The 25,791-nt window shown below is 37.8% G+C and overlaps 1 protein-coding gene across 1 annotated transcript in view; it reads left to right on the plus strand.

Moving 5' to 3' along the window:
• chn2.S (chimerin 2 S homeolog) overlaps positions 1 to 25,791 on the plus strand; it is a 154,986-nt gene extending 129,195 nt beyond the window's left edge. Inside the window, exons 8-13 of the mRNA XM_018269249.2 lie at positions 2,657 to 2,741; positions 6,111 to 6,284; positions 8,632 to 8,709; positions 18,614 to 18,751; positions 22,027 to 22,132; positions 22,701 to 25,791. Of these exons, the coding sequence (XP_018124738.1) occupies positions 2,657 to 2,741; positions 6,111 to 6,284; positions 8,632 to 8,709; positions 18,614 to 18,751; positions 22,027 to 22,132; positions 22,701 to 22,872 (753 nt within the window). The 3' untranslated portion in view covers positions 22,873 to 25,791. The remainder of the gene's footprint in view (positions 1 to 2,656; positions 2,742 to 6,110; positions 6,285 to 8,631; positions 8,710 to 18,613; positions 18,752 to 22,026; positions 22,133 to 22,700) is intronic.

A 25,791-nucleotide genomic window follows, 5' to 3' on the forward strand; every position in this document is an offset into this window, starting at 1 on the left:
ATCAGAATTTTTAGCTGGGCAGCTATGGGCAAGATTTATTTAGATGCCAATTAGAGTTCAGTTATGAGACCAGTATCAGAAAAAAAAGTGATGTTCAAATTGAATTCCACATAGGGCAGTTAAGCCATGAACATGTCCGTGGGGAAATCTGGAACTGGAATAGAAGATTTTTTTCATAAGATTGAATCTGGCCCTATGTCTGAAACTGAGTGTCAGATTTAAGTAATGCCACATATATTGGCATATTCCTGAAAGTCAGGAGACTGACAGATGGGCTCAGTAGCAGAAAAGCCTCTCTGAATTGTTATCCCTGATGCAAGTAGCAGGCCGAGATACAGCCTAGTGTGGCAGTAGCCTACATAACAGAAACGCCGATGCTAAATCTTTTAGATTGTAAGCTCTTTCAGACAGGGACCTTTTCACCTCTTGTATTAGTTATTGGTTGTTTTGTATGTTTTCTTGTATCATTATTGTACAACACTGCAGAATATGTTGTATATATATATATATATAGATATAGATATATATATATATATATATATATATATATATATATATATATATATATATATATATATATATATACTGTATATAGATATATATATATATATAGACCACTACATCTATCAATGATTCAAAAAATGGTCAATGTATGAGTTAAAGCCTCCACAACCTTTGGTTAAAGAGACAAATATGAAGTGGCTGAAACAACTCAAAAATATTTTCATTCCCTACAATACACTAGCACGGACCCTAATCTACTATGCCTCATTCATGTCTTCATTATATGAAACTGTAGGTTTTTGTTCCAGAATAAAACCTATAATCACAATTCTCTGTACTGTTCAAGGTCCAATTATGTTTGAAGCTAACCACCTAAATATATCTCGAACATGAAGTTTCCAAACTAGAAGTCTGCCATGCTGATACATTGTCAGTCCACACTTAGGCATTCTGTGTGTTTTATTTGGCTTGCAAGTTGTGTATATTGGCTTTCAAGTTATGTAAATTGAGATCTCCCCATACAAAGAAGCCCCACTGTTATACTGACTTTATTGTAATATATGTTGCAAGCAGAGAAGCCAATCTAGTCAGGGTCAGACAGGCTAAAAGGAGCCAAAAAGCTCTTCACAATGTAAGACATTCAGTGTAAAGCCTTCTACAAAACATAAGGTATTTACTTGCCTCATGCTACACATATGGCACTGCCTTAATGCCAAGGATGAGATTTTAACTCTCACATAAGGTATTATGGGTGGAGAAATGCAAATCACTCCTACCACTATGCATCCAGGTGTTATAGAACAGATACAGCTTCTTATTTCAGAGCCATATATCCAAACTTACAGACAGCCTGATTCTGACTTTTGAAAACAAAAGGTATTTACTTGCCTCATGCCAGATACAGTACATAGAACTGCCTTAATACCACAAACAACACGTTAACTGTCACATGAGGCATTATGGGCTTAGACATACAAATCACTCTTTTATTTTCCTTTGGCCAACTAAGCATCAGATACAGCCTAATGGTTCAGAGCCATATATCCAAACTTGCAGACAGCCTGATCTTGTTAGATCTGTTGTGAAACATGCTTTATCATTGTCATTTCCAATAATAATAATAACTGACCAGACTATAATTCTTGTAAAGGAAAATATTTTATTATTAGATTAAGGAATTAATACAGGTATGGGACCTGTTATCCAGAATGCTCAGGACCCAGGGTTTTCCAAATCTAAAAATCCCATAGTCATTAATAGAAAGTGAGGTGTGATAAATCAGTGTCATTTATAACAATGCCCACAATAAATTAAATGATTGATTTCTTTCCTTTATTCTCAAGCAATTAGTTCATTATTTTACAAGGGAGCTGTCTTTCCTATCTGAAGATTTCACCTTCCAGCCAATCAGGTTACTGCAAGTGTCCCTTTAATCAGCTGCAATAATTCTAAGGGCTCTTACTGACAAGCGGTTGAAGCTGCGCTCCCCTGCGTTCCGTTTTTCTGCGTTCAACCGCAGGGCAGCGCAGGAATATACGCATTAGGTTTTTTCAATGGGGCTTTACTCATACAGGCGCGTGTAGGCTGCGAATGCAGGTTGAGACGCAACATGCTGCATTTTTCCTGCGTTCAGGGCCTACATGTGCCTGTGTGAGTACAGCCCCATTGAAAAAAACTAATGGTCTATTCCTGCACTCCCCTGCGGCTGAACGCATTAAAACAGAACGCAGGGGAGCGCAGCTTCAACCGCTCGTCAGTAAGAGCCCTAATAGGTGGATTAAAGAGATTTTACAAGGGAAAGGATCCAGTTTATCTGACTGATTTGATTGAGTCATTTTTGATTAAGTAATTTTCTAAAATGAGACCAGAAAATAGTCCTTTAGAATTCATTTTGTTCTAAGGTTAATGAGAAGATTAATTCTGTGATGGGCTGCTATTAGCTAGTGTTGAGTAAGGATGTCAAGAGCAGCATTAAAATCGAATTACTGTGAAATGCATCATGTAAGTACAGTAAAGTAGCTGAAGACAAGAAAACTCCGCTCTCAGTATTTATCAGGTGCAGGGGCAGTTTTGTTACTTTATTGTATTCTTTTTGAGTTAAATCTGTCTTACCATCTGTCCACTTTTAAACAAAATTCTTTTTACATTTCAGGTTCACACATTCCGGGGGCCACACTGGTGTGAGTACTGCGCCAATTTCATGTGGGGTCTCATTGCTCAGGGAGTCCGATGTTCAGGTACAGAAATTTGCTTAGAATTACAGTTTTTAAATGCAAATACATTTTTCTTAATTAAAAAAAGATATATATATATATATATATATATATATATATATATATATTCCCCTGTGGGTTTCCCTTTAAATTCAGTGGGACAATAGCCATTAAAGCAGAATGTCCCTTGAACATTAGATCTAAATTGGGTGTATTTCTATAGCGTAACATAAATATACTGTATGTGTGCTGGATGGATAGATGTGGGCTAAGATCATTTAGTGCTGATTGTATCTTTCAGCTGCTGTTCTATTGAAAATCCATTTTAATCCCCAGTGCCTCCAGAGAATCTTTAATCTAGGACCCCCCTCTTTTGCTGCATTAGATAAAATAATTTTTTTTCTGGATTTGCTATAATTCCATCTTCGGAGGCTTGCGATCTGGTAGGTGCCTTGCAATACACGAGGGTAACTAATAAGCAAGGCTGATCCTTTTTCTTTTCTCCACATTTAGTCTTTAGGTTTAATTACATTTCAGTTATCTTCAAAAAACCCGACGTGCCGCATCACGTTAGTCCTGTTCAGTGTGTGTATACATTACATATGTGACTGTTCTCTACTCACACAGACGCATGTAAGCGCCAAACGCAGGTAAAATGCAACAAGCTGTGTCCCAACCTGCGTTTGGCGATTACATGCGTCTGTGTGAGTACAGCCACATTGAAAAGAATTTAGTGTGTCTACTCCTGCGCTCTACTGTGGCTGAATGCATGAAACCGGAACGGAGGGGAGAGCAGGTAAAAACGCGCATCTGTACGAGTCCTAAGGGCTCTTACTGACGAGCGGTTGTAGCTGCGCTCCCCTGCGTTCCGTTTTTTTCTGCGTTCAGCCGCAGGGGAGCGCAAGAATAGACACATTACATTTTTTCCAATGGGGCTGTACTCACACAGGCGTGTGTAGGTGCCGAACGCATGAAAAATGCAGCATGTTGCATCTCAACCTGCGTTTGGCGCCTACACGCTCCTGTGTGAAAAAAAATTCAGAATTTTTTGTATTTTTGACTGAAAAGCCTGAATTTTCTGGTTAATTCCAGCACAGACTACAAAAACGTCCAAATAGGATAGGGACCTCTCCCATTGATTTATATACAACCACGTTAGGTCTGATATGCCGGATTTTCGGATTTGTACTTTTTCCATCCTCTGGGTTTAATAAATCTTGAAAATTTTGAGGGGTTTTTTTAGTTAAAAAACTTTATTTTTTTTTCTAGTTTTTTTGTCATTCGGACTTCAATAATAACCTCCATGGAGTACAACCAACTGTTTTGTGGTGTTCAATAAAAGCAAAAAACAAGGAATTACCTCTGCTATTTATTCCAACTCTGGGCTAGATTCAATTCAGTAAGAAAAAGTTATCGCACGGTTTATCCCGTGAAAAGATGCAGTTTGAGGAGAAAAAACGTTTCTTCCAATTCAGTTCTAGTTTTTTTGCCATAGACTTCATATGAATTGCCTCTCAAATTGAATCTCGTCACTAACTTTTCATCTGGAACCTTTGTGTCAAGGACAAAGACCATGGTCATTATTTTGTAGACAAGTTATTGGCTGATAATTCCATATGATACTGTTGTATCCAAGTGCTTTAGGACACCATACTTAAGTGGCTTTTAGACTCTCATTCTTGGCATTTACAAAAACATTTGAATCCAAGCACACACTTAGGGGCCTCTTATCTATTGCCTTTATCTATTGCCACTCATTACTTCCCTGTGTATAGAATATGCCAGGTAGTTAACTGGATATGTAGGGGGTTATTTATCAAAGGCCGAATTTATCTCAATATTTTCTCCTACAAAGTCTGTTCAAATCTGCTCGGGGTTTTTTTTTTTTTTTTAATTTTTGATTTTTATTCAAAATGAACAGAGGGTCAAGTCTTGAACATACAGCAATTGTATATTTGCAATCCATACATTATGGTATACAGTAATCAAATCGGTCACACTTATTTGTGCCGAAAGAGAAGATGCATATCAATAAGCGTAACACTCGTTACCTGAAATTATTGTCATTGTCACTATTGTCTTGTCTACTAGGGGTATGTCCAAGCATGAATTAAACCAGAGATAGGGGTTCCAGGCTAGAAGGCCTCTATTCAAACTTGTATCCAACTTACAGAACTACAGATAGGTCGGTGTTTTATTGTCACGTCAAGGACTGTCTGCTGTATAAGGGGGTTGTCATATATCTTCTACTGCTCACTATAGGCTTATCGGTCTAGTGGTCTGGTAATTTTCTAGCCTGGCAGGGCGCCGCCCTTAGTAAATCTAACCAGTAACATTTCCTCGGTGAGCCAGGGTCTCCAGGTTGCCCGATGATTCCTTTTCGCTTTGGTCGATTCTGCATGTAAGTCCTCAAATTTACGAATGTCCTCCATTTCTAGGGTCCATTCAACTATTGTAGGTGTCGTTGATGATTTCCACTTTCGGGGAATTCGTATCTTTGCCGCATTCAAGGCATATTGCATTAGAGATTTCTTGTAGGTAGAAACACATCGCCAGCAGTTGTCCGAGGTGCCTGGGAATATTTTGGTCAATTTGAGGGGTGTATTATACCATCTTGTGATGATTTTATAATTATTTTCCTGGATTCTACAGCTCCTTTGTCCCGTGAAGGATTTCAAAATTATATCCTCTGTCTCTTGTGCAGTAAAGTGGGGTAGGCTTTTTGTGGTAGTAGCAGTTTGGGATGAGAGTATCCCATAGATTGCTGAAATGTTGCGAAGTGGAAGTTGTTTTTGCCGGCATCTACCGCTCGGGTTTTTTAAGATTATTTATTATTACATTTTCCGGAAAATTTGCTTTGCGGGATTTTTATAATTTTTTGGGTTTTTTTATCCGATTATCACGGATTTTTTACCAGAAAACTCTGTTTTTGCCCGAAAACTTCATTCAGGGTATTGCACAAAACACAGTGCACATCGAAAAATCATTGGGACTTCTCCCATGGACTTATATGCAACCTCCACAGGTCTGAGATGCCGGATTTTCTGATTCGGACTTTTCCATCCTCGGGGTTTAATATATTCCGAAAAATTATTGATTTTTTAAAAGTCACATTTTATTAAAAAAAAAAAAATCATGATTTTTGCATTCGGAGTAAATAACCCCCTTAGTCCAGGCTTGGGTATGTCACTTAAATGGCTTGAGCCTAAACACCACACAGATTGTAAGTGCTAAAGTGCCTAATTTTGCCTGAGTATCTGGTGTATCATTAGTAGGATTAGATAAGGAAATGATATGATATTTTGGACTTTGATCTAATCCTTATTGCAACTAAATGCTAAACTGAATGATTGTTGAAGCTTTAATAATATTATTAATAATGTTTCTTTGCAGACTGTGGGCTGAGTGTACATAAGCAATGTTCCAAATATATACCCAGCGACTGTCAGCCGGATCTGAAGCGCATAAAGAAAGTCTATAGCTGCGACCTTACCACCCTAGTGAAGGCTCACAATACTCCCAGGCCTATGGTTGTGGACATGTGCATCCAAGAGATTGAAGCAAGAGGTGTGGAAAATGATCCTGCTATATCATGTTATAATTTCTTCACTTCTATTTAGTTGCACGTGACTGTGTACAAGTCTCCTACTTTCTATATCAACTCACGTTAATATATGATTTTATTTTACTAAGAGAAAGGGTTTGAGAGACTTAATGTTTAACTTGTTAGTTAAATATTGGTGACATTTATGAATTGAAGAAAGTGATTATTTATAGTTGTATCTTGATCCCATCATGTGTCTCACAGCTGCACACTCTAATCCCTGTTTATTGGGACAGACTGGAGCCATGAAGACTGTCTCAGCAACATGGCTTCCAACTGAATAAGACTGGGGACAACCAGTCTCATTCAGTAGCCCAGAGGAATGAATACACGGCAGGTTTCTATGGATTGCCTCCATGGGGAGGAATCATCCAGCATTTACAGGGTCATGAACCTCTGCAGTGTAAGGGTCACCATCCCTGTGTTACTGACCTCATGTTACAGTCACTCTAATACATTAATCAGGAGCACTACTCTTCACTACAACTCTTAAATGGCAATAAGCATATAGACTCTGACCTCAGATAGCGGTGTCTTTTCTTCCAGTTATCAAAATACCAAATTGTAAAACTATAAAAAAAATGTGTTTATTTTTTATGGGTTCTTATACTTTCAAAACTTTGCCTGGTCATGTGCTTTCAGAAAGAGCCAGCACTTTAGGATGGAACTGCTTTATGGCAGGCTGTTGTTTCTCTTCTCCTACTCAATGTAACTGAATGTGTCTCAGTGGGACCTGGATTTTTCTTAGATCTACCAGGCAGCTGTTAGCTGTTAGGGAGGTGCTATCTGGTTACCTTCCAATTGTTCTGTTGTTAGACTGCTGGGGGGGGGAGGGGCTGATATCACTCCAACTTGCAGTACAGCAGTAAAGAGCGACAGAAGTTTTTCAGAGCACAAGTCACATAACTGTAGGCTCCTGGGAAACTGATAGTATGTCTAGCCCCATGTCAGATTTCAAACTTAAATATAAAAAAAAAATCTGTTTGCTCTTTTGAGAAACAGATTTTAGAGCACCACTATTAACTTAAGTGTTTTGAAGAAAAACTATTTTCCCATGACAGTTTCCCTTTAATAAATACCCCTTGTATTTTTGTGCAGCATCTTTGCCTGTGTTTAAATCAAGGGAAAACAATATTTTTTTTTGCAGTAGACAGTCCAAGTAGATAAGTGTACAAGTGGTCCTGTCTTCTGTAGCCAATACCTCTATTACCTGGAAAGAGCCTGTGTCATGTTTGTATGTTGGTTTGGTTTCTTCATGACTCCTCCTACACCAGCCCCTGAGCCTACAGAATCCCTTCAGGTGATCCCCAGTAACACCCACTCCAGCCGCCCAGTACAAACAGGATTGCCAGTATAGCCCGGAGCTCCAATCTGGTCATATCTACACATCAGTTACTGTACATGATGTACTGAAATGTATTAAATTACAAGACTGAAATGCCAGACATAAAGATGTACAATAAACAAAGGGTTATGAAAATGTTAAGAATATGTTTTCCAGACGAGCCTACTGTATACAGAATGGAATATCAGAATTATTATACAGTCAAATAAATGTAGAATTCAATGTAGCTTTTCCCTCTAAGGGCACATGGAGCAGTTTTTACCCCCCCCCCCAACTTACCCCGATTCCTTAGTAAATTGTGTGAAAACAGCAGTAGTACATTTTAAGGCAAGGATTATGTTAAAACACAGGTACGGCTGATATTCTTATACCTGAAATTCTTATTGTGTTTTTGGGTGAGAATTGTGTTAAAATCACTTGCACTGAGCAGCAGGGTAACAATGATGCCCCCCCCCCCATAAAAAAATCTGCAGAGGGGCCCAGGCGCAAAGCAGCCCCTACAGACCCCTAGGGCCCAACGATCGGATCAGAATGGATCCAATACGGGTGGTCCGATCTCGGGACCGCATAGACGCACAGACGCGCCCGCGATCCAATGGGATTTCTAACCTGCCCAACCTGCCCTCACACACGGGCCAATAAGCTGCCGACTCTGTCTGTCGGCAGCTTTTATCGGCCCGTGTATGGGGGCCTTAAGTAAGAGAGGGGCCGGGGGGGAAATGTCTAAATTATAGAGGAAGGAGACTCAGTGGCTGGGCACAACTGCAACCACAGGGTCTACTGCCTCTTTAGTTACACCACTGGTACTGGTGTTTTCACAAGATTCACATAGGCTTAAGTGGAGGGTGATTTGGGCGGTGGGATCATAAAGGAGAGACAAACAGCAGAAACAATGCAGGAACCTGCTTCTATTAAAGGTTTCCATCCATCTGAAATCTCTTTCCTTTCTGCTTGCCACGTTTTAGGTCTCCAATCAGAAGGTCTGTACAGACTCTCCGGATTTGCTGAGCACATTGAAGATGTAAAAATGTCCTTTGATCGAGGTGTGTTTGCGCTCGTCGCTCCTGGTGACTTTTTAGCATTAATAAATAAATCTATAAATCAATTCTCTGCATTGATTTATCATTGTCACTGCAAGTATTGTATTTACCCTTTAACTTCTCCAGTATTCAAGAACAATAGAAAGCGTATTTGGCTTCCCTTTCTCTTATTGTAGCCTTTCAATTGGTGACAGAGTAGTAGGTCTAGTTCTGCAGCCTTCATAGTTTGTGTACGATTGATGTTCAAAGAAACATCTCAATGGATTTCCGAAGAGTTTCACTTGACTTTTACCCGAGTTAACCCCTGCATTGCTTTGAGGCAGCCACAAAGACAGTAGAAACTGACAGATATTCTGTACTAGTGTATTACAATAAATAAAATGTGAAAATATTAGATTCACATTTATCAAACGTTGAATTTCTGGCTGGAATTTCGAATTCATGTGAGTTTCTAAAAACTCCCATAAACTCCCATGAACTCGAAATTCAACCAATCGAAATGTACTCAAAAATTGAATTTCCTAAACTTGGGTCAATAGGATCGACCCAAAAACTCGAATCGAATTTGAATCGAATCCGAAAAAAACTCGAATGTCTGGAAGGCTGCAAACAACTCCAAATTAATCCCAGGACGTCTCCCATTGACTAAAACAGCGATTCAGCAGGTTTTAGGTGGTGAATAGATGAATTTGAGTTGTTAAATGGCCAAAGTTAAATCTCAAATTGAATTTGAACTATTCTCTAGTCGAATTTGACAGTTTTGGCCATAAAAAAGCTCGAAAATTTGAATTCGAATTTTCAGTTCGGCCCTTAATAAATCTGCCTCTTAAAGTCACCTGTATAGAAGCACTTAAACCGTATTCCATTTTATATAGTCATGGAACTCTTTGGCGACTTATAATATCTTTAAATTTTACAATAGCAGGTACATTATACCCTATATACAGTTTGGCCACACAAGCAGATTCGGGGAGATTAGTCGCCCCAGCGACAAATCTCCTCTTCCCGACGGCTAAAATGAAAATCGCCTGGGGAAAACGAAGCACCGGGGAGATTGTCGCCCAGAAGAAAAGGAGATTTGTCTCTGGGGCGACTAATCTCCCCAGATCTGCTCGTGTGGCCTGACCCAAAATACTATTTTCTGACTTCAGAATGTGCATTTTCTAACTCAAAATAATAAAAGCCTGTGGCCTGGTGTTTCTTTTAGCTGAAAAAAGTGTTATTAATACATGAAGAACTTCCCAGCAGCCACTGACTGTGAGGGGGTTGGTAGAGGGTACACGGATCAACAACAGAAAGAGGCTTCAGGTTGGGCATCAGTGAATTATAGTGACTTGATGAAGAGGAGGGAGTTTTGTGATCGTATATGGCAGGTGCAGTCACTTCACTGGTACTTATCCAAAATCCATTCACTGCTCCCCTTGTTTACATAGCCAATTCACGGAGAAATGAAATCCACAGAACAAAGGGTTGGCTCTACGGGGCCTATATTAGTGCACCTGTTGCTTTATTTTCCCTTCCTAAAAAAATAAATTTCTTTGTGTTTGGCAGAGGGGATGAAAGCTTCTCTAATAGGCCAACACATTGCTATTGTGACTGTTAGGAGGCAACACAATACAGGCCTCTTTCTCGTGTTTACTTGATTCCAGACCAGTTGGACAGATTTCATCACAGTCAGAGCATTTTAATTAGCTTATAATACAGAGGAACAGAAGCGGATTCATTTCTCCTCAGTCACCTCATTCTCAGGGCAATGTCCCTAGGAAGAACATGCCAGCGCAGCCCGATATTGCTCTAAATTCAGCATTATAAGGCTCAATCCCATTCTGCCCTATAAGGACTCTATCAGGGGGACTTCCGGTTATGGCGCCTGAGAGAGCGGGAGGGCAGGAGTGAAGCTCCGCGCATTTCCACTTACAACAGCTATTTAAATTCGGCAAGATACTTCATTTACTTACCTTTAAGATCCTCTGAGTTCCTGTTCTCTTTTGCGAGTCTTCCGAAGTGATCCGGTTGCGGCTGGGGAGAGCACAGGAGAGTTTTGACTCGGTGCTGGCGGGTGCCCATGGCCTTGGCTCTGAAACGGAGACTTGTTAACCTGTGATCCGGAAAGGAAAGAGAATTATTTCGAGGATTTCAGTAACTATAACTTATATATTAACGATTTAAATAGTTCCTGGCAAAACTAAAAGATTTGGGAGTCATATACTTTTGGGACAAAATGGCTGACAGAAGTATCACCTCATGATAACTCCTTTTACCAAGCCTAAAAGTCTTCAAAATACAGAAAACCAAACTGAGGGAAAGTGAAATATTTATTGAGGAAAAAGTCAGTGACTAAGTTTTTGTAAAGGAGCAGTAATAACCCCAAGTATAACAAAAGTTATTACTGTGAGACGCATTTGTTTATGAAGCAAGATGGCCGACAAGGGGTTCTTTATTTACCTCAGGATGCACCCTTATATTATGCCTTAATGCTTCTACACAAAAAGTATTGAGCTGGAGGAAAAGTTAACCAGTGTGAAGGGAAAGACAAAGCGAGTCTCATTGTTTTATTAAAGAGATGATAAGATCTTCAGTCATACCTAACTTTGACTAATGAAAGACGCATCTGTGTGAGAAAAAAAAGGTGGTTAAACTATAGCCTCATGTTACACTCTCTTCACAAATAGTAATATTTGTGTATAAAGACTCTTGTAATGCAAATAAACAGAAGCTGAGGTAAAAACAAGTGAATTATCTGAACCTATTTACTGCATCTTCATACCAGACTGCAAAGAGTATTGCAACTGTGAAGAAAATATATATTTGGGACATTTTATTCCACCCCAAGTTTGAAACACACACCAGTCTACATTGAAGTAGATTAAGTGTTTTCTTGAGATACTGCTTGCAACTATAGTGGATTTCGATATATATATATATTACATATATATATATATATATATATATATATATATTTTTTTTTTTTTTTTTTTTTTTTTTGACGAAAATCTACTGCTGAAATATGGATACTTCTCCTGCCCCCTCAGTTTTCTCTACTAAAAGTAATGGGAAAACCTATGAAAGAAGTAAATTGAAGAATTCCAAAAATTCTGAAAATGACAATGGCTCTATTAAGAGCCCACAACAAAAATCTACTGAAAATTCTCTTCTAGCAGCCGAAGTTGCAAAACTACTTAACCCAACGATTGAAAAGGCTATTCAATCAGCTATTGAAAAAGCACTTGAACTTCTACAAGGCACTATTAAAAGTTTGTCTGAAAACCTTACCTCACAGAATCGCCAGATGCAGGAATTACAATCTCTGGTTTCTGATATTCAAGATGACACAATTTTCACTTCTACGAGATTGGATGATCTGGAAAAGAAGACAAAAGATATGCAATCTAAAATTGATGATCTCGAAAATAGGACAAGAAGAAATAACTTAAGATTTATAGGAATTCCGGAATCTTATAAGATGAGTGACATTATCACTATGATTACTTCAACGATTCCTAAAAAACTAGGGATTTCACAAGACTTGACAAACATTAAGCTGGAAAGAGTCCATCGCATTGGACCTTTGAGAGAACAAGCTCCCCTCAAACCAAGAGCAGTTATTGCTAAGTTCTTAGACTACTCTGAAAAAGCTATATTTCTTCAAGCCTATAAGAAAAACCATACATTGGATATTGATGGCTTCCGAATCCTCATATTCCAAGACTATTCAATTTTGCTCTCTCAAAAAAGGAAGGAGTTCACTACAATTTGCCAATCTTTATTTAAGATGAACATTAAATTTGCACTCACGTACCCAGCTAAATTGAAGATTTTTCTGGCAACTGAAACCCACATTTTTGAAAACCCAAAAGATGCTTCAAACTTCATATTCCGGCTTGAGAAACAATCCTCATCCTCTATTAAGGATCACCCTAAAGATGCAAGATTTGGTTTTCCTGCTTCGACTAAGGAAAGGAGGCAAGAAACAAAAGTTTTTTCTCGTCCCACACAGAAGATTCAAGATAAGAATACAACAGCAAATCCAAGATCTAGATCCAGATCCCCTATTACACAGGAACAATCTAATTTGGATAATATGATGACCTAATTTAACTTGATATTTCAATTAAAATTAAAATTTGAAGGTTTTGAGTTTGTAAGTGGTAGATGATGTGGAATTTTCCCTGCCACTTATCTTTGTAAGAGAGTTTAAGCTTTCTCTCTCTTTAGGAAAAAAGTGAAGTCACTGAACCTAATGTTTATTCTTCTGGTGCTTTGTTTTTTTTTCTTTTTTGGTTGGTTGAGATTTTTTGATACCAAAGCACTAAAGTTAAGAAGCTTTTGTTTTTTTTGGGTTGATATACTTAAAGATGTTCATTTCATCAATAGATGGTTTACACCCCTGATGTCTTTTTATGTATTTTATTGGAGTTTTGTCCAATTTTTTTTATGATGATTCTATTTTATTTTTTCATTCACTTAAGTGACCTGGCTTACATTACATTCTCCTCTTATTTTACTAGACCTGGTATTTTTAGAAACTTTTGGTATTCTTGTAACAATGTTTTATATCTTATGATAGGTTTTAATGCTTAATATTGTTACTTGGAATGTAAATGGGCTTAATTCATTTATAAAGAGAAAAAGAGTGTTAGCTGAGTTAAAAAAATTGAAATCAGAAGTAGTTATGCTACAGGAAACTCATCTTTCTGACGTAGAATCTGAAAAATTAAAAAAGGGATGGGTTGGAAATGTAGTCTATTCCCCTGCAGTGAAAAAAAAAGGAGGAGTAGCGATCTTATTTCATAAGTCTTTGAATATCCAATTATTGAACTCAGAAAGGGGCAATGATGGAAGATTCGTGATAGCTGAGGTGCTTTTACAAAATAAGGTTTGGTTCATGAGTTCCTTATATGCTCCTAATTCAGGTAAAGAACAGTTCTACTCTCAGATAATCCAGAAGATAGGGTCTTATCCACAAAATAAATTTGTTATTGGCGGAGATTTTAATGAATCCTATTTATGGCCTTTAGATAAAAGTGGCCCAGTCCAAAAACAGTCTATTAAAAAATCAAAATTGTTATCGAATTTTGAAAGTCAAACTAAGATGGTGGACCTCTGGAGAATGTTGAATCCGACAGATAGAGATTTTACCTTCTTCTCTCATCCGCATGGAATAGGAACTCGTATTGATTTCTTATTTTCATCAATCGATGTACTTAATAAAACTAGATCAGCAAATATTGGTAGTATCAACTTATCAGATCACGCCCCGGTCTTAATAGAGGTAGATCTAGGTCCTTCACCAAAATCTAACATTCCTTGGTCTTACCCAATTTTCCTCAAAGATAAGCCGGAATTTAATAAAAAGCTGAGAGAGAGATGGAAATTGTTTCTTAAAGAAAATATGTCAACTCAGGAGGATGAACCCAACTTGCCATTGATATGGGATGCGTGGAAAGCGGTAATCCGTGGGGAAATTACTTCATATAGAATACATTATATGAGAAAAATTAATAAAGAATTTATTTTGCATTCTAAAGCTCAAAAAAAGGCATATTTGAATTTCGTTATGCATCCTACTAAACAACATAGTGAAAAATATAAAGAAGCATTAGATAAACTTAAACATTGGTTTAATTTGAGGGACCAATCTTCTTTCGCCTATTGTAAAGCTGGGTTTGGTAATTTACATAATAAATCAAATAGATTTCTCGCCAATATGTTTAAACATAGTAAATGGTCTCATAAACCAATGTTGATTAGAAATCATTTGGGTAAGATGACTAACCTCCCAAAAGACATAGTAAATATCTTTAAATGTTATTTCGAATCTATTTATTCTCCTTCACAGCTAGATGAAACTGAAAGTCTGAATTTTCTTTCGAAGGTTAATTTCCCAAAACTATCTGAAGAGCAACTAGATGTGCTTAATCAACCAATTAATATTCAGGAAGTATTGTCTACCATAAATTCTTTAAAGGATTTCAAAGCTGGTGGGCCAGATGGATTAATTTCTCCTTTTTATAAAACACTAAAATTGGAACTAGCCCCTTTTTTGACCGATCTATATAATGAAATTTACTGTCATGGGAAAGTCTTAAATTCTAGTATGGTTTCTCATATCAAATTAATTCCAAAGGAAGGCAAAGATCTTTCTCAACCGGCTTCCTTTAGACCTATTTCTTTAATAAATCTCGACATTAAAATTTTAACAAAAATAATAGCTGATAGGCTTTCTTTATTGCTTCCTAGTATTATCTCTCCTCAACAAAATGGTTTTGTAAAAAATAGAACAGGGGTTAAGAATATACGTACTTTAATAAACATTATTTACAAAGCCAAGAAAGCTATGATTCCATGTTCAATATTGAGCTTAGATGCTGAGAAAGCCTTTGACAATGTCTCTTGGAAATATCTCTCAGAATGCTGTGACAGATTTGGTCTTAAAGGTCAGTTTATGTTATTACTTAGCTCTATTTATTCTAATCCCAAAGCAAGAATTGCAGCAGTTGGGGAATTATCAGAGACTTTTGATCTCTTCAGAGGAACTCGTCAAGGGTGTCCTTTGTCCCCACTTTTGTTTAATATCTCTATGGAGCCTTTAATTAGATTTCTGGATTCTTCAAATATATTTCAAGGTCTGATGATCGATGGTAAACATTACAAATCATTAGCATATGCTGATGACCTTCTCTTGATTGTTAGTAATCCAACGTTATCACTTAAAAATATTTTTAATTTTTTTGACTATTATAAGACTTTTTCAGGATATTTCATTAATTCCAGTAAAACAGATATTCTGAACATTTGTTCAAACATTCCGAGGCAATTGCTAGCTGATCTTCAAATTAAATCTCCTTCTGGTAAAATTAAATACTTGGGAATTTTGATCCCTTCTGATCTCTCTAAATTATACCCTTTAAATTTTTCTCCATTAAGTCACATAATGCAAACTCATTGCAAAAAATGGATGGATAGTCCATTGAACCTAATGGGAAGGATAGCATTATTCAAAATGCTAATTTTTCCGAAAATTGCGTTTCCTATTCTGAACCTTCCGCTATTGCTAAAACATCTTGATGTGCAGAAGTTAGACCGAATCCTCAGAAATTTTATTTGGCATAACAAAAAACCTAAAATTTCTTTATCTAAACTTAGAAAACCTAAAGGTTTAGGAGGACTTAATGTCCCAGACTTCAGAAAGTTTAATATTGCTGCTAATACTAGATATATTGTGGAATGGCTGTCGGGTACTGAGAAATTTACTAATCTGAATCTGGAATTATTTTTAGACTCAAAAGAACATATTATATCTTCTTTACATAAAAACTGGTCTGAGCAACATATAGATATTAAGAGAAATCCAATTTTTAGGGATACAACCAGTACTTGGAAAATTCTATGTAAACAGAATAATCTAAACTTCAATGTCTCACCTTTTTTATCTCCTTTCTTTCTGAAGGGGTTTCCCATAAAGCAAAGAAATCAATTTTCTTACAAATGGAGAAAATTCGGTATTTCTCAAATTACTCACATTTTAGATCCAATTTTGGGAGACCCACTCCCTTGGAAAATGTTTAAGGAAAAGTATAGTCTTTCTGAGAAGGAAAGGCTCAGCTATTTGCAGATTAGACAAGGCTTTCAATTAATCGATAATAGAACAAAAACACAATTAAGTCATCATCAGTTTTATAAAGGTTTATTACAGTTGGTTGATGATATTAAACTAAATAATATTTCATGGATCTCATTACATCTTTTAAAGTCAGTCTCCAAGGATTTAGATCCACTAGAGAACTCGAGCAAAAAATGGTCTTCATTTTTGGGAACTGATGTTTCTTCCAGGGAACTCCTGCATTCTTTCCAAAATTTTAGAAAGAATATATGTTCTGAGTCTTGGAGAGACCAACATTTCCAGCTCATTCATTTAGGTTATGGCTTATTGTTCCAAAACTGTGATAGCTCTCAGAAGATTTCTTTTTGTCCAAAATGTACAGAGAAGAATGTTGACTTCTTTCATTATATCTGGGATTGTCCGATTATTAGAAACCTATGGGAAAAAATAAAAGGTTTTATTAAAAAATTGACTAATTTAGATGTCTCTTTAAATCCTCAATATGCTCTAGTAGATGTGAAGGACTTTTTTCAGGTATCTTGCAATGGCTCTTCTATTAATGTCTCAGATGAAATATTATCTTTTTGTTGGTTAGTTATGGCAGCTACTCGGAAATCTATATTCTTGTACTGGATAAAAGAGAACCCCCCTTCTTTGAAGGACGTGCTGTCTTATCTATTTAACTTATGTATTCAAGAGGTAATTAGATTTAGAATGGATGATCTTCTCCAGAGAAATAGAATAAGGAATAGATGGTCTCTTTATATCTCATCTTTAGAGGCTGATAAGAGGTCATTTATCCTTGGTCTTATGGGACAAGATCTATGCTAATAAAATGCTAAAAGAGATATTTAATGCCTTCATTCACAAAAATGTTTCTTCATATATTTTTTGGCATTATCAGACTTTAATTGGTAGGAGATAATACCAGGTCTATTTTTCTAAATTATCTAAATTAATTTTATTTTACTTTATTATTATTATTCTGATATTTCATTATTTTATGTTATTTGTATTTCCCCTTTTTCTTTGTTTGTTTATTTATTTTGTTGTCTTTCATGTCAAATGTTTACTGTAATGTTCATGAATATTTCTTTTGCTCCTTATTGAAACACTGTATGTTTATCATATTGTCATATACTTGTATTTTATTGAAAATCTCAATAAAAAGAATTTCAAAAAAAAGAAAGGACTCTATCAGTCAATAAAGGGGAGCTAACAAGAATTACTGTTTGTTCATCACAACCCTGTTTAAAATGATTTATGTGCCTTGTATTCATGGTAAATGCCAACAAGGCATGTACATATTATAAACATAAATAGGGCACCGCATATACAGTAGGATTGCATGATCTTAATTTATTCCTTCACTTTGCATAATTTAAATAATTTAATGAATTGACTCAAATGGTAACGGCTTGGTTTCTAGCGAGCAATGGGGCAGATTTATCAAGGGTCGAATAGTGAATTGGAATTCGAATTCAAAATTTCGAGTGTCAAAATGCACATATTTGAATCTTAATCCCCATATTTGAATGTAAATTCGAATGTGAGATTTATCAAACCTCAACCATGGAATCAGTCCTAATTCGAATATTCACCAACTAAAACCTGCCGAGTTCATTTACAAGTCAATGGCCGAGGTCCGTGGAGCCATTTGGAGATGATAATAGCCTTGCTGACATTCGAGTTTTTTTCGAGAGAAAAATTTGTATGAATCAAATACGAATCGAATACGATTCGGATTTTTGGGTCGGAACCATTTGATCGGATATTAAACAGTCAAATTATTTCTTAAATAACCTCCCAGTGGAATTGTGAGTATATTCGAATTTAAAAAATTCAACCTCTGATAAATGGACCTCTATATGTACTTTGTATCTTTTTTAAGAAGTACTAAATATGACTATTAATGTCCTAGATGAAGGTGCTGGAGGACTTAGAGATGCAACATTTCACCCCTTAGTGCTTATTCAGAAAGCATTTATTCTGTTGTTAGGTGCAGAACACAAATCAAAGTGGGTGTAGGGCAGTCCTGCTCTTGCCATAGGACAAGAACCCTATATAGATACACAAGTTAGGGGATGGGAAGGGGATTAAAGGGTAATTGAATTATATTTTGTCATACAGGTACAAAACCTGCTTGACCACTATGCAGTTTCCTAACAGATGGGCATTCTGGGTAAAGACAGGTAGTATATATTTATATAGTAATAATCGTCAAGGACAGCCCCAGGGTAAGAAAGGCAGACTGACATACTATGAAGTGGACATTGACTATAACATTTTCTCTTGCATTTCTAGATGGCGATAGAGCCGACATCTCCAGTACTATCTACCCCGACATCAACATCATAACCGGAGCACTGAAGCTCTATTTTAGGGACTTGCCAATCCCAGTGATTACGTATGACACGTATTCCAAATTTATGGAGGCATCAAGTAAGTGCTGCGCATTTGTGAAAGGCCGTTTTTCAGTAGTACACATGTGCAAATAATTGTATTTTGTGTTCTTTTTAAAAACCTGTACTGTATATTTGTGTGATGTGATTGAGTGTGTGTGATGTACAATGATGTTTGTGTTGTGCAAGTCCTGTGTGTGCTGGTATCATATAATGTATCATATAATGTACACACACAGGACCTGGCAGCTTGGATGCAGTATTAAAGGATAAGAAATGCATTAGGTATGGGATCTCTTATCTGGAAACCTGATATACCCCCCATAGTCCCATAGAGTCCAGCCCACACACTCATAAATAAAATGCAGGGTGCTAATCAATAGAAGGCTCCCCATAAGGGTCTCCAAAAATAACTACTAAAGATAATCAAAAAAATGGATAGCACACCCAATTAAAGAAAAATACATTTATTACAAAGAGAAAAAATATATAACAAAAAATACAAAAAGAATATACTTAGTGAGCCCAACGCGTTTGACCTTAAGGGTCTTCCTCAGGGACACAAATAATAAAGGCTGGATATTAAACTTACTGTGAATAGTCAGAGAGAAATGTAATACTGTCAGCTTTCATTAGTATTAGTATTCACTCATTTCATTCAGTTGTCCATCATTCAGCAAGTAAATCTATTAAATCTTGTGATCTTCTTGGGGGTAATCCATGTTTTTCTGCATCTGTCAATACACACAGATAGGGATGGAGCAGACAGACATTTTTAGTGCTGACAGTGGCACTAGCCACAAGCAACGGCGATTCCGGTGAAGAAGCCCCCCTCGCCGGCTTACCCATCTGCAGGGGAGGCATCCGAGGCAAGAAAGCAACTGCGCTCTCCCGCACTAGTAAAGCCGAATTTGCGGTTTCAAAACCAGAAATTCGGCTCTTAAAAGTACAGGAGCGGCTTTTTACCGCCCCTGGAAATGTATCTGTCGCTGCAGCCTGAGGCAAGCGCCTCAGGCTGCCTAATTGGCCGAGCACCCCTGGCCACAAGAACAATTCTGGCTAGTGTACCGTCTGAGCCTAATCCAAGAATTGCAGTTTGGCCCCTGCATTCCCCCAGCTCAGTTAATGAAAAATATGCAACTAACTGGCCAAATTCATACAAACTTTGTGACAAATCACTGAAAAATGCTCAGCTAGAGAACTCATTTGCTAAGTGCAGGGCAGGGTGCAAAGTGCAAAAGCCACCATGTTTTTTGCACACTGATTGGGGAGGTTGGCAGCTGTATCCATAGAATAGATGTCAGATGCTGTACTGTAATTGGCAAGAGTATTTGCTGTGAGGTGATAGGCAGTTCAATAACAGACCTTTGACATCCCAAGGGGCAGATATACTAGCATTCAAATCCTACGGGATTCCCAACATCTCAAATTTTAGCACATTTGTAAAACTTTTATCTCAGGAAAATGTTAACGGGATGTAAACCCAGCCGTAACACCATCCCACAGCACCAACTAGTTTTCTATAGAAGTTGCCGAAAACCGTAATTATAGTTGCAAGAAAATTCACCTATGAGAATCCTACTGACCAAAAACTTCATTATAAATGCAAATTAACTGACCAATGAGAACGCTGATTCGCAGCACCATGTCAGACATATTTATGTTATCTTACATATAGAGATAATTATGTCATTTTCTTTTCTTAATTATATTACACTGGAATCAAACGGGTGGATAAAGGACAGACGGTGCTGGGAAACTCTGCTTAAAGCAATTGGTCGGTGTAAAAATAAAAACTAGGTAAATAGATTGTATGTGCAAAATAAAAAATGTTTCTAATATAGTGAGTTAGCCAAAAATGTAATGTATAAAGAACAGAACACTACTTCCTGCTTTGCAGCTCTCTTGGTTTCCACTGATTGGTTACCAGGCAGTAACCAATCAGTGACTTGAGGGGGGTCACATGGGTCATAACTGCTGCTTTTGAATCTGAGCTGAATGCTGAGGATCAGTTGCAAACTCACTGAACAGTTATGTCCCATGTGGTCCCCCTTAAAGTCGCTGAAAAGCAGGAAGTAGTGTTCTGGCTATTATGTTAGCCATCCAGTCACTCCAGTCTTTATATATTACATTTTTGTCTGCCTAACTATATTAGGGCTCTTACTGACGAGCGGTTGTAGCTGTGCTCCTCTGCGTTCCGTTTTTCTACGTTCCGGGATTGCAGGAATAGACGGATTACGTTTTTTCCAATGGGGCTGTACTCACCCAGGCGCGTGTAGGTGCCGAACAGAAGTTGAGACACAACATGCTGCATTTTTGCTGCGTTCGGCGCCTACACGCTCCTGTGTGAGTACAGCCCCATTGGAAAAAACGTAATGCGTCTATTCCTGCACTCCCCTGCGGCTGAACGCAGAAAAACGGAACGCAGGGGAGCACAGCTACAACCGCTCGTCAGTAAGAGCCCTTAGAAACGTTTTTTAATTCGCCACACAACACAGATTCTCCAGACAGAGAATCAGCTGCCTCACTGCTCTTCTGTTCTTCAAGCACAGCAAATTTCGGTGCAAAATGTTGCGTTTTGAAGCCGAAATCAGCTGCATCTGCCTGCAACCGAGTGGAGGTAATGATTCCAGGTGCAGGCAGCGCAGCAAAGGAGGAGCATTGGGGCAGCAGATTCTTGGCCTTCGTTTCTCCAGTCTTCCAACTTCAGTTGCAGAAAGAAAGAAAAGGGTTCAGGGTTGCTGAACTACAGCTCCCAGCATGCCTCAGCCTTTATTATATGTTACATTATTCTGGACTTTGTAGTCCAGCAAGAACTGAGCACAGTTTTTTGAGCAGTGCAGTGTAGCAGGGCTCTTTAACAATACAACCCTACTGTTGCTGCTGAGTAAAGTTTGGTTAAGCAGTGCAGCAGGGTTGAATCTTCCTTTAAGGAACTGACATATTTATCCCTACAGATGAAGGTTCTAGAATGTTTAACTGGTCAATAGCACTGAGCTCTAACACCCCTCTGGTTTATTCATCCACCGTGCAAATAGGAAGCTGATTGTTATTCAGGAGCAATGATTTGCACTGTTCCTGATTATTCAGCATAAGAACACAGATTAGTAAAAGGGACTGAGCCATAAATATCAGTTGTATTTCAGGGATTTGGTTTGTCGAGTTTCATAAGATGAGTTGCAAAGGGCAATAAAGAAATTTGATTAATAATGTGGGAATCTACCAGAAGCAAATGAGAAACTCATACGTATATGCTGCCCAGAAGCAAAACATTTAATGCATATTGCATGTAATTATTATTATTTACTTTTCTAGAAATACCCAGCGCAGATGAGAGACTAGAGGCCGTACATGATGCTCTTATGCTTCTGCCTCCCGCACATTATGAGACTCTCAGGTTCCTGATGATCCACCTGAAGAAGTAAGTGTTTCTGTCACATGATCAGGTCCAACGTTGCAAGATGCTCTAATAAATGTCATTATTAAGTAAAAGGGATACATTTGCCAAAGCTGTGTCATTGCTGGTGAAATGTCTTCCTCTGGTAAGATTCACACATAAAAAAATATCGGAATTGCTAAAAACACAATGATAGATTTCACCAAGGAGAATTTTGCACCCAGAGAGATCTGTTGTTAGGACTGTCACGTGATTTCTAGCCTCATGCTAAGTTTGCCCAGGAGCAGTAACCCATAGCAACCAATAAGATGTTTGCTTTTAAACAGGTAACCAGTAAATGCTACCTGTTGATTGGTTGCTATGCGTTACCCCACCAGAGCAACTCGTGCATTTTATTACATAACCCCAATAATGTTTTATATATCATTGGCTGGTTTCTCTCTATTTGTTACATTCCTGGCTCTACAATAACAAGTGGAAATATAGTAGAAATGTACAAATACCTATTATATGTAGTCGATGAGGTGAGTAATGGGAAGATCACATGACTCAGCCGTCATTCATCAACTTCCCCCGCTCTGCTCCATTCTAGGGTCGCACTGAACGAGAAGGAAAACTTGATGGGAGCAGAAAACCTGGGCATCGTGTTTGGCCCAACGCTGATGAGACCTCCTGAAGAAAATCCACTCAACTCTCTAAACGACATGAGGCACCAGAAGCAAATTGTGCAGCTTTTAATACTGAATGAAGACGTCTTGTTCTGAGGAACTGAAGGCTTGTCGTCTGCTCGGCCCGGGCCAACATGGCCAGTGACATCGAGTTAACGGTTCACTTGCTGGACTTGGATTTTCAGCTGCACTGTGGACAAAATAGATGCCAAAATGTAAACGATGACATGTCTCATAGACATACTGTGTGTATTTATCTCTTTGAAATGAGGAAAAAGATTTCTTGAGCGGAGGTCGGAACGAGTCTTTTGTTTGCCTTTACTTGGCATTTAATTATTTTTTTAATGTCTTATCATTAAAGAAACTATATTTTTTTCAACCCCAAAATGAAAGTGAGGTTTGGTAATGCTTTCTGTATCTGCACTCTGTATTTACCTGTACAAAACATGTCAGATGTGTAGAGATTCCAGCACAGTGACTGCTTGTGATTGGTTGTCACACTGGCCTCTTATTCAGTCTATCCTATATAATAAGAGCAATAGTTTCTCAGGCCATGAACAATAATTGCACATTTTAATTTATTAATAACATTGTGGAAGATTTTAGGAAAACTCTGATTTTCTTATCAGCTGATCCCAATCCGCTCGGCTCATTGGCTAATTCTAAATGCTATTCACAAAGGCAATTGTGCCAAAGTGCAACGGCTTCAGCTGAATAAGGCTATGGGCACACGGGCTGTTGTCAGCGTCTGTTGAGAGAAGATCTGCTCAGTGACCCTGCTCCATTGATTTGAATCTGATCAGCCTGTGTGTGGTCACATATAGCGGAGCTGAAGCTGAAGTCAGTGATTTATAAACACTGGGCAAATTTGTACCTGGGCAGTAACCCATGGCAACCAATCAGATGATGTCTTTCAGCGTTTAACCTGCAGCTGACTGAAAGAAGCTGATCACTGATTGGTTGCTTTGGGTTACTGCCCAGGTGCAAATGTGTCTGATCAAATCTGATTCAAAACAATGGAGCAGAAAATACACAGGCTGACAGCAGCTGCTGACTAGTGGTGGGCAAATTTTTTTGCCTGCCATGGATTTGTGGCAAATTTCCACATTTCCATTTTTTCAATTTTCCATCTGTGAATTTTTTCGTAAATATGTGGCACAAATTTGCTACAGAACAAATTGCCGTGACAAAAAAGTCACTGAGAAAAAATGCCCATAAGAAAAGGCGCCCAAAAAACGTTGACTGTATTGTGTTTTGCACGTAAACAAATGTTGATGCCCATTTCAAAATCCTATAGAAATGAATGGAGAGTGGCGGAATTTCACTCTAGAGGACTGTGACGATCTCTAACTTCACTTTATAGACTAAGGTGCAGAAGTCCAGTGTGGAAGATATTGTTACAACACTCTCAGCACAGTGCATAGGGCTACACAGGCATCATCAACCTTTGTACAGGTATGAGACCTGTTATCCAGAATGCTCAGGACCAGGGCTTTTCGGATAACGGATCTTTCCGTAATTTGGATCTTCATACCTTGAGTCTACTAGAAAATTGTATAAACATTAAATAAACCCAATAGGCTGGTTTTGCTTCCAATAAGGATTAATTCTATCTTAGTTGGGATCAAGTAAAAGGTACCTTTTTATCATTACGGGGAAAACGGAAATCAGTTTTATAAATCTACATTAATTGGATAAATTGGAGTCTATAGGAGACGGTTTTCCATAATTCTGAACTTTCTGGATAATGGGTTTCCAGATAACCGATCCCATACCTGTACCTCCAAAATGCCACCACAACCTACACCCAATTTACCAAAGCAGATGCAAATTATCAGGCACCTACTGCTAAACAGGATTATAGGATGAAACATTGCATTGTGGGTTACAAAAATGGCAGTTTACATGTTTTTTTTCCAATTTGTACTAGAATTTGTAATTGAGCCCTACAAGGCAGGGAGTATTTTTATACAGCGTTAAAGCTACAGTATATAAGATTATATGTCTAAAATAATTCCCCTAAAAAAAAACATTTGGTTTATACTGTATGTACAGAAATAGGTATTGTTTGGTTAACCCTTTCAGAACCACGATGCTTGCTAATTTGCTCATCTCTTTTATCTTGGGACAATCCCTTTATAAAAAGTGTTTCCCCCAGTTTCTTCTCAGAGAGCTGATTTATTAGCTCATTGAACCACATGAATACATTTTTGCTTTGTGTTTATTTAACCTTTTCAGTATTGTTAACATGATCTTACAGAGTCTTATACAATGCATTGTTTCCCCCTAAAATAACAGGATTTATTTGTAAGAAATGTATCTTTTGTTCCTTACCAGTATAACTACGTACAAAGCTTTCCTCATCATGGTTTTTTCCTGAGTTGTCCTACACAAAAGTGGTGGTGATATTCAATGCCCTAGATCCAGAAACAAGGGTTAGTAGCAACACACAAGTAGCAGAAATAGCAACTAGACCAACAAGTGGCACAAGCAGACTTTACAGAACAGTGCAGGATTCACTGATACACTTAATAAATGATTGTGACTTTATTGTACTATAGAACACAAGGAGGGTCCAATGTGACCATGAATACCGTTACATTAGCACTTTTTTTCATATAATTCATTTCCAGGATGCGTCGATACTGTATTTGGAGAGTGCATTTCATACGATGTTGTGTTATTTGTTCACATTTTATTTCTTGCTGACTAAACAAATTGTTAAATGAGTGGGGTTTTGTGCATTGTTTTTATGATCCCGTCCGTTGTGGAAAATAAAGCCCTGCTGGAGAAAGACATGAGTTTATATTTATTAATAAAACCGCTAATATGACTGGACAGCGTTCCCTTATTGTGTGTATGGGACTGGCATTCAGCTGATTGTGAGGACAGTGTGTTACTACAGGTTGTGTTGATACTGTGTGGCACCTGGGACCTGTGATTAGTGGGCCACCAAACAGTAAACGCCTTCATTATGAATGCACAATTTTAAATAAAAATAAGATGTAAAGCTTA

This window comes from Xenopus laevis, chromosome 6S, assembly GCF_017654675.1.
Source record: "Xenopus laevis strain J_2021 chromosome 6S, Xenopus_laevis_v10.1, whole genome shotgun sequence".
Classification (NCBI taxonomy): Eukaryota; Metazoa; Chordata; class Amphibia; order Anura; family Pipidae; genus Xenopus; species Xenopus laevis.